General features: G+C 34.0%; 2 protein-coding genes across 4 annotated transcripts; one reads left to right on the forward strand and one right to left on the reverse strand.

The window, feature by feature from the left end:
- Positions 1 to 26: 26 nt before the first annotated feature.
- Positions 27 to 3,342, reverse strand: LOC147276954 (envelope glycoprotein). 3 transcript variants are annotated; one of them, XR_015123910.1, is made up of 4 exons: positions 3,064 to 3,342; positions 2,804 to 2,922; positions 1,156 to 1,287; positions 27 to 380 (listed from the first exon to the last, which is right to left on the reverse strand). XR_015123910.1 is itself a non-coding variant. In XM_086254548.1 (3 exons), exons 1-3 carry the CDS (start codon positions 3,216 to 3,218, stop codon positions 361 to 363), a joined length of 294 nt encoding a protein of 97 aa, XP_086110674.1. In that variant the 5' UTR covers positions 3,219 to 3,342; the 3' UTR covers positions 27 to 360. The 3 variants fall into 3 exon arrangements, 2 of the variants coding, with proteins under 2 accessions (XP_086110674.1, XP_086110675.1); XM_086254548.1 differs by lacking the exon at positions 1,156 to 1,287; XM_086254549.1 differs by lacking the exons at positions 27 to 380; positions 1,156 to 1,287 and adding an exon at positions 1,988 to 2,310.
- Positions 3,343 to 5,375: 2,033 nt separating this feature from the next.
- Positions 5,376 to 9,227, forward strand: LOC147276955 (uncharacterized). Its single transcript, XM_086254175.1, has 9 exons — positions 5,376 to 5,550; positions 7,036 to 7,114; positions 7,279 to 7,308; positions 7,449 to 7,502; positions 7,620 to 7,711; positions 7,798 to 7,911; positions 8,503 to 8,570; positions 8,643 to 8,754; positions 8,860 to 9,227. The coding sequence occupies exons 1-9, from the start codon at positions 5,497 to 5,499 to the stop codon at positions 8,953 to 8,955; spliced, it is 699 nt and encodes a 232-aa protein (XP_086110301.1). The 5' UTR covers positions 5,376 to 5,496; the 3' UTR covers positions 8,956 to 9,227.
- The last annotated feature ends 2,532 nt before the right edge of the window (positions 9,228 to 11,759 follow it).

The raw sequence follows: 11,759 nt of genomic DNA on the forward strand, positions 1-11,759 counted from the left end.
ATGAGCATGGCCTCAAGTCCCTCATCTCAACTCAAAATCAACTCCATGCCTTCACATTCACATGTATGATGTATCCCACATGCCTAACAGGCAGAAACCCGACTAGGCAGTACTAACATACAAAGAGAAGGTACCATTCCTATTTTTCTAGGTTCATAATTCATTAGTTCTTCGGTCCAAGCACCACATTATGTGCCATCACAATCAAAAGGGTCTGTTACAGTTTGAGTAAAATAAAAATTGATAACAGAAATCGTTTAAGAAACAGCAACTTCTACGCCACAGGCACACAAGGGGAGCACAGTACAGTACAACTTGATCGCACTGGGGCCAGGTTGCTTGGTTAAATTTGGTTCATGTTCAGCTTGGATCAAGAAGTCCTACCCAAGAATAATTTATAATTAGCCGAGCTTAAACTCATTCAACACAAATCATACTATTTACCCAAGAAGCATATGTAACAAATCACACAATCTAAGTGTTAAAAATTGGAGGTGCTCTAGTTTGAGTAGTTTAGGACAGAGGTGCTTTAACCTATTAATGGGTTTTATTGGAGAGTATTAAAACACAATCTTATGAGCAGTAATACATGAAAAAAATAAGGTAACCAAGAAAATTTACTGCATTCCAAATGGACTCTCTGTACTACACTATACAGTTCAAAAAGATGTATAGTCTAGCCATTCATTAGATTGGTCATTTTGAAACCCATGAAGGCCCCCAAGGTAAATCTATTTTTTTTTTTTTTTGGTCAACCCCCCAAGGGAAATCATGAATAGAAAATTTGCAGGAACTCCAACCCAGCTATTCCCCACACAAGTTTGTAATTTCGTTGACCATTCCATTACGCACTAAACCTTTATATTTGTGTTAAAACTCCTGGTTTAACTATCCCTAAGTCCTATATTGAAGGACAGGCAGACTCAAAGAATGTTTCATTCAAGCAGGCTGAAATCATTTCAGTACATTAGCTGTGTAAGTGAAATATCTGTGTATTGAAAAAAAAAAAAAAAAACAAACAAAAATGCACGCACACAAAAGGTCCTCCATTGTCTACCTTACAAATGTAAGTGATAAAATGCCAATGTGCACACTAGCATGTAATACTCAAGACAAAGTGAACATTAATTTTTAGGAATGCCAAGTGAAACTTACACAATGCATTTTCCAGAAACCAAAGGAAAAGGCAAAAGGACAAAGGATAGAGGAACCAATATGCAAGCCAATTTGGTTGAAAACTTGAAATGACTGGAGCCAGGAGTCTTTATCACCGAGGAACTGCAACGTCTAGAGAGACCAATCAAGAAATATAGGAAGAACATCAGCAGATGAAGAAATTCTACCGATAAAGAGAAAAAATATGTTTTAGCGGTGAGTAGGATAAAACATGTTGAAAAAGGGGTGTGGCAATGAAGAGCCTAAGATTATTTCAAGTTTCAAAGGAAAGATGACAACAAACTGCATCATATTTCAGGTCAGGAGCAAAATTGCAACGTCAGTGGTTCTTTCATAGAACCAGACTTTCACTACCAGACATGTAATAGATGTTTTGAGTACAATGGGAAGATCTTAACTTGAAAATGTCCAACTCTTTTTCTTATTTTCCTTTATCTAACCTAGAGAGGATACGGGAACATCAAGTTTATACTGCCTCGCAATACAATATCCTATCTTTTCATAGCTTCCGCTAGCAAAGGTAAGTGGATTCTGTTATGAACAATGAATGAACGCAAACAGGTATGGCTGAATAATGCTGTCACTTAATCACAGGTGGCTTTAGCACTAGAATATCCTTAGAATTTCTAGGCTGAATGATGTTCTCACTTAATCACATGTGGCTTCTTTTTTTTTGGCCATGATTACCCAATCACATGTGGCTTTAATACAACAACAAAAAATCCTTAAAGTTTCTCCCTCCCTACCAACTCACAAACATGAACTATTAGTTATTAACACTAAACAGAGTTTCAAAGAGAAAAATAATGTATTCATGTGCAGCATTTTTATTGTAATAAGAAACTGCAATTTCTGTGCATTTTCTATGCATTAATCAACATGTAAGAAATAAAAAAAAAAGAATTAAGAATGATCCTGAAAAGTACCACCAAACAACTTAACAGAAGTTTAACTGCAGCAGCTAAATAGCTGATTTAAAATTTTAAACAAGTTTCCATAAGCTACAGAATACAAAGTCCAAAAATTCAAGACATGAAAGATTCTTTTCCGTTCAGAAAGTGACACAGAAGGAAAATCCTATGCACCGATTGTCTCACATAGCCGGCCGGCCTTGTCACAATGGTGATGCAAGACCTATACCACGATGTAGAAAAATGAGTCAGAAATAGACATCCAACGCAGAAAGAAGATGTAATCAGTGCACCAAATCCACTAGACAACAGGCAACTATCTTAAGAGCAACTCGTTAATGAACACACTGAATTCCAACCACATAAGGTGCACTGGGAACTTAATTAATATCTAATTTTGACACTGACCCAAGTTTTGATTCTCGAAATTAATGAGAGAAAAAGAAGGCCGAAAAAGTCTGTAAGTACTGAAAAAAAACAAGGACAACGTTTATTGATATTTCTTTCTGGTTTGTTCACTCAACTATTCCAAGAGCTAGCAAGTCTTAAATTTACTTTACACAAAAAATAGACAGCAAAACAATCCTAGTTTCTGTTGCCAATATAATTCTATAGCTACAACTAACGGGAAGAAAGAAATAACAAATCCCAGATAAAGAAAACACTTCAAAAACACAAAGATCTTTGAAAATAGAGAAAGAAAGAAAGTGGGTTACCTTGAGAAAGGGAGCTCCAGCAGGTGGAATCGACAGCAATATTGGATTTGAGCCTAGCAGAAGCAATGGCACTGTGAAGTGGCATCGTTGATTCCATGCTTCCCAATAACGAAACCAACCTATAAAAATCACAATAAAAACAATAACAATTTTGCTTAAATTTACATCTTTATAGGGGAAAAAATGGAGACCCAAAAAGGGTTGTCCTAAAGCACAAAACTTGTTAACAATGGCTAAGCTGGGTTTTGAAAATATTGTACCTTGAAGCGCAAGGGACGGCTCTGGTGGACGAAGCAAATAGAGAGGGCATGGCTGTGGGGCTTAGGGAGGTTAGGGAGCTCTGGCTGAGTGTTCTGGAGCGAGCTGCCATGGACCTTGTGCCAGCTACTAACGCTGATCTGCACAACGAAGCCATTTCTTGTTTGGGGGATTTGGAAAAAGAGTAGAGTGTAGAGAGGGAGTGAGTTGAGTGTTGAATGAATGCAGAGGTCGATGAAGAAGCAGAGGCAGACTCGCTTTAAACCCTACCTGTTGCTGAGGCGCTGTTATACGACACCGTATTGGTCGCACAATACAGCAGCTTCTTCTTCTTTTCATAATTTCTTCTACTTGCTTGGGCCCAGACCTGATTGGGCCTGATGCGCCTTGTAAAGTCATTCTTGCCCTCAGGTCACTGAGAATAACTTACAGGCCACCATTCCACAATGTTATCCTTATTACATTTAAGTTTTTTTTCCTGATATGACATCACAAAATAGAGATGAGAATGAAAAAAATTTGCATGTGTATGCATTATTTTTCTCATAATAAATGGTCACATAATTAACATGTGAGGAGATGTTACGAGAGAGTGAATGTGTACACTTGTTACAAGTAAGTTTTTCTCAATGAAAATTATTCTCAAATCTCAATATTCAGACCTCTCTTTATTTGTAATGTTACATCACTATCCTTATTACAAAAAAAATTTCTCTTATTCTTAAAATGTTGGCTGAGTATAAATGAGACGAGTCGTTTTGCAAACAAAAAATAAAAATAAAAGATAAACATGAAACAAGTCGAACTGTGCTCAAGTTTAAATATATGGCCTATGGCCTATGCGGCCTTCTAAATGTACTCCCCATTTGCTAAAAAACTTCCTATCCAATTATTTTTTCTTATCAAATCTTTATTTTGACCCTTCTATTTAATTAAAAATTAAACATTAAAAGTTGAAAAAAGAAAGTCTCGAGCACCTGTCCCAAGTCCCAACTCTTCTCCCTCCCCTGCCCCACCCTCGAACCTCAAGTGTTAAACACAAACTAGATTTGTAGCTTAAAGCTTTAGACCAAGTAGGACGAAATTATCACAACCTAGAGACATGCTCAACGCATTGATGTGATACCCGAAAACAAGTCATTGGTGAGGTTCCTTGTATCACTTATATAGTAAAGATCGACACACTATATAAATACTTTACTAATGAATATGAATTATCTATTAGATCGATAATTTTCCAAACTTCTAGTCTATATTTAGATTTCGATAACATAAACATTCTTTGTTGTTAGAATATCTGGTTGGCAAATAAGATTACCCTAATCAATCATGTAGCACCATAAAATCACAATGTAACAATACATTAGTACAATATAGTCACTTGTCTTAACAATGTAGCAATAAAGCATATAACAAATAGTCTTGCACATGTCTTCATCTTGTTAGGGGTGGGCCTTGGGTTTTGGAGAAAAACATGATCATAATTATTTAACGAATGAGATGCCACAACCAAAATTTAAAAATAAACAAAAAAATAAAAATAAAATTTGTGAATAGCATTTTAATGAACTTAAGTTGAGGTTTTACTTTTACTTTTACATCTCATACGATTGGATTGAGTTTAAATGAAGGGCTAATTAGAGATAAGTTAATAAAAATTTGCACAATTGCATTTTAATTAATGTATTTTTTCATAATTTTTTTTTAGTTATTATTAACCAAAATGAAAAAATATGAATTACAATAAATTAATAAACATATATTACTATTCATTTAGATTTATAATAATTTTGTATTTGACTGTTATGCAACAAAACTGCTTAGCGTTTAGCTCCCGAGTTTTGGGCTGCCCAAAACTTGAGACTTAAACCCTAAGCCATAAACTCCGAAACTCTATTTTAAACCATAAACCTCATTTATATACAAGCACTATATTTCTATACTCTAAACAAAATTAAGGGTAACGTCATAATTTTACGCACATAAGTAATGAAAAAAGATGGGCAAATTGATATTTTCTAATGCACAAAAATACATAACATCATTAAGTGAATTGAACTTAGTAACTAAAATGGGCTGGGCCATTGACTAAAATGTAATTTCTTAAAATATACCATTGACTAATATGAGATAAAAATTTTTGTATTGATCTATTTGTAATATTAAATTTTTTTATTGATTTTTTTATAATTTGCTATTAAATAAATAAAGATGCATAGTGAAAAATAAAAAAGGTTAACATGTATTTCATCAGGTTAAACGCACCGTTTAAGTGATCATTCGCACGACTCTCGGAGCGACACATGAACACATACTCTGAAACTAGGAGGACCTCAAAGTTCCATTTTCATTGCTTGCCCTCCTCTTTCTCAACGTTCCCAAATCGAACCCGAGTCGCATAGAAGAAGACCCAACCGACTCAGCCATCATCGGCAATGGCTGCGATCTTAGCTCGGAAATCTCTTCAGGCTCTCCGCGCCAGACAGCTTGTAAGTTTATCCCCTGCCCTAACTGCGCTTTTCTTATTTTCCGTTCGGTTGCTGAGAAAATTGGTGAAGAAAACAAAACTTCGAAGGTTCAATATTGATATTCGCTTTTAGCCACCTATCAGAGTTAAATTTTCCAGCTTTTTACTCCTTCCATATTTCTCGGATCAGAAGCATAGTACAATTAATTGATTTGTTTGAGAAGAACTGAGCTCTTTTTTTAAAAAGAACTTCGATTCAAAACCTGATTTTTATTTATTTCTGATATCATTAGCTCCAGTTTTGAGTGATTATTTCTTTAGTTCTAGATTTTACTGTTACATAATTATATTGATTATTTTTTTACTTGCTTAAAATCTAATATAGCTGCCACTATATTTGAGCTTTAATACCAGTTAGTTATAGAAAGGGTTTGAAGCTAACTGCTTTGTTTTTTGGTTGGGTATTGATTTGGTTATAGATGGACCAATTTTTGCTCTCTGAATGTGCTATGCCTTTTGTGAGCTTTGGAGTTGTGTTAGAAACCTAATTTTTGCACTAAGGAGGTGGATATACCTGTTTTATATTCTTATTCACTTTCTTAATACATGCCCAGTGACATATATAGGGTTAGTCTGAATGGAAAAACATGGGTGTTTCATTGCATGTGGATGATCCATGAACAAAGCATGTGGTGCACCACAACTCCACAAGTATTAGTTAGTAGTTATTATACAAACAATTGTACTTACAGGACATGAAACATATAAGAAATCAAAGAATTGAGCACGTCTCGAGAAATCATCTGTGCTGAGAATTAGGGGGATTTTGGTGCTTATCAAAGGAGCTTAGAAGAATTCTGGATTATTGAGATTTAGGGTGTGTTTGTTTTGTGGGATGGGGTTTTAAGAATCCTAAACCTATTCCTTGGAATGGGCTTTTTAGAAATCAGTGGAATCCAACGATTGTCATTTCATTAGGTACACCAATGAATTTTACCGTCTGAAAAAACCTATATAAGAGTATGGGTTTAGAATATCCATCTCTTACCTTCGGTTTTAGTTTTATCTTAAAAAAAATTCTATCTATTATTTCTCTCCTCTCTCTCTCTTCTCTTTCCTTTCTCATCTCTCTTCCTTATCTTTCTTTAATTTGAAAAAAAAAAAAAAAAAAAAACCTTATCATCCTTAATGGTTTAATACTTTTCAGAACTTTACAAAAGAAGAGAGAGGTTAGATCAAATGTAAAAATTTAATGAAATGAGAATTTGTAGATTTAAAATTCTACTAGATACATGTAAGATTATTGTCATGATTTTGAATCATAATGCTGAAAAAGTGAAATATTTAAATGGAATCTAATGAACCTAGACTAAACTTTTTTCTTCGTTTTTTTAATATCTGTTTTCATTTTAGTATAATTATCTGGAGGGCCTTCCTAGAACTTTGGGTTTATGTATGCTTGTTTCATATTCTTTTTTTAACAGTCTATTTTTTGGTTTGTGTGTAGGCTGTACCAGGGCAAGCATTGCAGGGTTCTTACTACTATGGACCGCGATCCAGTTCACACAACTACTCCACTAAAAAAGGTTTGCTATTCTGTGGGGTCATGCCGTTTTGGAAGAATGATAATTTAAGATATTGTTATACTGATATCTTCAACATCATGTGGCTGTATAAGGTGCTTTATCATGTTGTAAATAATTTTACTTTTTAAGAATTCATTTTAATTATTTGTTTATGCCAACTGCAGAGGGTGAATTCTACTACTCCACGATAAAAGGTTTGCTATTCTCAGGGGTCATGTGGTTTTGGAACAATGATAATTTAAGATAAAATTATATAGATATCTTCAACAACATCATGTTGTAAATGATTTTACTTATTTAGAATTCATTTTTACTATGTTTATGCCAACTGCAGAGGATGAGGAAAGAGAGCAACTCGCAAAGGAGATTTCCAAGGATTGGAGTTCTGGTATCCCTTCTCCTAAATAAAAAAGAAAGAAAGAACCATTATTTTTGTTCTTAGTTTGGTGTTACTGTATTGTAGGCCATGTGAAATATATAGCCTCATTTTCTTTAATAACTGCAGTTTTCGAGCGAAGCATAAACACGTTATTCCTCACTGAAATGGTTCGAGGTCTGATGCTGACGCTTAAGTACTTTTTTGAGAAAAAAGTTACTGTAAGTGTCTTCCTACACACATTTTCCATTTTGTTTTTCCTTACTTTTTTCCTGGTGAATTATGACATCCATCTTTTGCTTTGCAGATCAATTATCCATTTGAGAAGGGCCCTTTGAGCCCCCGTTTTCGTGGTGAACATGCCCTGCGGAGATATCCTACAGGAGAAGAGCGTTGCATTGCATGCAAACTTTGTGAAGCTGTAAGTGTTGAAACCTTGTTTTGGCTATTCTAGGTTTTGAAATATGAATTAAGAAGCAGACCTTATAAATTTAGGATATGATGGTGAACATTCCTGCCTGCTAAACGTGGTTAGATAATTCATAGGAGCTCATTTCAGTTACTTGCTTTCTGCATCGGAGTTTATTTTGTTGTTGATATGTACTCCTTGAGCTGCCAATGGACAGTTCCTACTTTGTTATATTGGACAATGCCTAGAGATTAGTGGCCATGCAACACTGCTCCTGGTCACATTCAGGAAACCACATTGAATTTTTGGCCTTGTTTGGCAGCCGGGCTCATTTATGTCCAATTGCTTGCCAGATTAGGATATATTCTTGATGTGCACACGTAATATATCATATTATTCTGCTTGCAGACTTATATTTATATACATGGTGTGCGTTCTGCATCTATTATCCCCTGCTTTGGATGTAATTTAATCTCATGTAGAATTTGAAGAATAATTTCACTGTGCAAATCATCAATGGGATAGCTTCATGTGTTATCATGTAATAAGGTTTTGGCAGCTGAATGTAGCATTTAAACTCACAAAGCAGTTGTTGTTCGTCAGATATGTCCAGCACAGGCAATCACAATTGAGGCTGAGGAAAGAGAAGATGGTAGCCGTAGGACTACTAGGTGAAGGATCATTCTCACTTTTCCCCCTCCTCTCCTTCTCAATCTTCCCCTAACACTTGTCTAGTTTTTCAGGTATGACATTGACATGACAAAGTGCATCTACTGTGGATTCTGTCAAGAGGCATGTCCAGTTGATGCCATTGTAGAAGGACCGAACTTTGAATTTTCAACAGAGACTCATGAGGTTAATGAGCATCCTTTCTTAAGCAACTAATTCTATCTTTCTACCTTTATTTTAGTAACTTTGGCTAACAACTGATCCATGGATTTCTGTCTGCCCTTGTTGCAGGAGCTTCTTTATGACAAAGAAAAGCTGCTTGAGAATGGAGACCGTTGGGAGACTGAGATTGCTGAGAACCTCAGATCTGAAAGCCTCTATCGCTGATTTTCCACCAATGGTCCTTTCCTAGTTACCAAACTCGCGCGTTCTTGACTTTTTGATAATGTGGAAAAATAATAGATCCATGCATGGATCTTAAAGAGGTTGTATTGTTGGTCTGTGATACCCTAATCTTTGTCATTGAGTCATTGTAAGTGATGAAATGCAAGGGACAGTGTTTCTTTCTGTAAGATTTTTAAACATGTTGAGCATGCTTCAAAATGATTTTTTTAAGTAAAAAGAATGTTCTGGCATCACAGCCTGTTCATTGTGCTGCACAGTCTCTAACTCTTTCTAAAGATTTACTAATTCAATCATTTGATATTAACGAATTACTCTTCCATTCATGTATCGTGTGCTAAGCAACAAATTGTAAGTGCTAACTACCACAAGGATAAAACCTTCCATCTATGCTACATTGCTACTCATAGCGAGACACAAAAATAATGGGCAAAGTGTTCTTTATGTTGTTAAATGCCTTTTTGATCCGATTGCTTTGAACATGCTTAACATTTAACAATTTAATCACCACCTATATTCTATTCCTACAAATTTTTTGAACTTTTCAATTTTATCATTCTCATTTTAAATATTTCTAATTTAAAATAAGAAATTGGTATCTGTCAAAGAGGCTGACCATTAGCTTTAGGGTTGGGCATATAATCGATTAAATTGATTAAATCGAAAACCAAACCGTATATGATCCCTTGGTGCTAAACCATATCCAAGTAGGGTTTCGATTTCATCAGTTTACTCGATTATATGCGGTTTGACAAATGCCATACGATTTGATTGGTTTAAACGCTAATCAAACAAAATCTCTGCTAATCTCATATTAATCAATAAAAATTACGTGTTTTACTATGTAAGCTCATGATCAAAACCGTTCATTTTCTAGATCACCCTTCAACGATCATCTCTGTAAAAGATTAATTAAATCGAAAATTATTTGGTCATGTAGGATGTAGCTGTTATCAAATAAACAAGGAGATTAAAATTTTGACCAAAAAAGAAGACAAAAAGGTTAAAATTAAAACAATTAAAAATAGATACTTTGAAATTAGGCCAAATGATACTTTGGTCCTTGTAATTTTTATGAAATTTCCACTTTGATCTTGTTCTTTTAATTTTGATAATTTCAGTCTTGTAAATTCAAATCGTTAACCTTGTTTAAATTGATGATGAAAAATTTGGCGTACTTTGCACGTGAGTGGTATTTCAGACATATTACTCTACCTGGATGTCTATGTAAGTCATACTCGCCATTCTATGCAATCATTTTGGAAAAATAAGAAGTTTTAATATCAAACTGAATATGTTAAATGACGAATATGTGCTTAAATAGGCATCTAGAGGACTAAATTGTTCGAAATACCAATCATGTGCGAAACACGTGATTCCACGTCAGATTTTCTGTCAACAATTTAAATAATGTTAACTATTTGAAATTAATTACTATCGTATAGAAAGTACTGGACTAAAATTGCCAAAAATAAAAATACAGGATCAAATTGAAAATTTTTTAGGGCATATTTACTGAACTGAAATCGGAATGAATAAGAATCAGAATGAACAGGAATCAGAATGAGCATGAATCAGAATGAGAATGAATCGGAATGAACATAAATCAGAATGAGCAGGAATCATAATAAGAAGGAATCATAATGAACATGAATCGAAATCAGTCATTCTCATTAACGTATTTACTAACCGTTAATAATAAGAATAAAAAATAAAGTTGATTTCCATAAACGTGTTTACTAACTAGTAAGAATCATAATCAAATGAGTTTAATTACTAAAATGCCCTTATACAACATTAATTATATTTTTTAGATGCTGTTTATTAATCACAATTTTTTAAAATGATAAATATTCATTTTACTACTATTTATATTTACAATTTTAGAATAAAACTTACCTATCATTGGGATACCACACAAGTGGTATCCTTAGGGAGAGAGAAAGGGAGAGAGACAAAGAGAGAGAGGAGAGAGATAGGGAGGAGGATGAGGATACCACACTTATAGGTATCCCTGGGACATGTAAGTCTCATTCACAATTTTAATACTTTTTACAATTTATTTCTATCAATTATTTAATATTCACAATTTTTTAATACATTATATTTCTATAAACTATTTATTAATTACAATTTTTAAATGATAAATATTCAAAAAGATGAATATTCATTTAAATATTCATTTTAAATGATAAAATAAAGGATATTTTTTGTTTTTCATAAAAAAATGTGGGGGCATTTTAGACATGAAAATTTTATTTTGATTCCCCTTCCCTCATTTCAGACTCCCCCTAAGAAATCTCATTCCCCCAAAATCAGGAATCTCATTCCTAATTTTGGTGGGCCCCACGTGCATTTCTTTTCCCCTCCAAGTTTAGTAAACAAGGGAATGAGAATCATTCTTATTCTCAACTGTAAAGTAAACACATGAATGAGAATGTGAATGTATTCCTAATATTAGTAAACATAGAAATGAGAATCATTCTCATTCCATCCATTCACATTCCCATTCCCAATAGATAAACATGCCCTTAAAAGTACTTAAATCATGTTTACTAAATTGGAATCGAAATGAACAAGAATCAGAATAAACAGGAATCGAAATAAACATGAATCATAATGAACATGAATAAGAAGGAATCAGAATGAAAAGAATTAGAATGAACCAAAATGAGAAGGAATCGGAATGAATAGGAATCAGAATGAACATGAATCGAAATCAGTCATTCTCATTAACGTGTTTACTAACTGTTAAGAATGAGAATTAAAATACAATTGATTTCCATAAA

This window comes from Dryas octopetala, chromosome 8, assembly GCF_963921425.1.
Source record: "Dryas octopetala chromosome 8, drDryOcto1.1, whole genome shotgun sequence".
NCBI classification, from domain to species: Eukaryota; Viridiplantae; Streptophyta; class Magnoliopsida; order Rosales; family Rosaceae; genus Dryas; species Dryas octopetala.

Coding starts and splice junctions, on each gene's coding strand:
- LOC147276954 (XM_086254548.1), bottom strand. CDS start 3,218: ATGGCTTCGTTGTGCAGATCAGCGTTAGTAGCTGGCACAAGGTCCATG. Junction 2,923..3,063: donor GCCGTCCCTTGCGCTTCAAG/GTACAATATTTT, acceptor TGATTTTTATAG/GTTGGTTTCGTTATTGGGAA. Junction 381..2,803: donor CTGGAGCTCCCTTTCTCAAG/GTAACCCACTTT, acceptor ATTCTTGGGTAG/GACTTCTTGATCCAAGCTGA.
- LOC147276955 (XM_086254175.1), top strand. CDS start 5,497: ATGGCTGCGATCTTAGCTCGGAAATCTCTTCAGGCTCTCCGCGCCAGA. Junction 8,571..8,642: donor GGTAGCCGTAGGACTACTAG/GTGAAGGATCAT, acceptor CTAGTTTTTCAG/GTATGACATTGACATGACAA. Junction 8,755..8,859: donor TTTCAACAGAGACTCATGAG/GTTAATGAGCAT, acceptor CCCTTGTTGCAG/GAGCTTCTTTATGACAAAGA.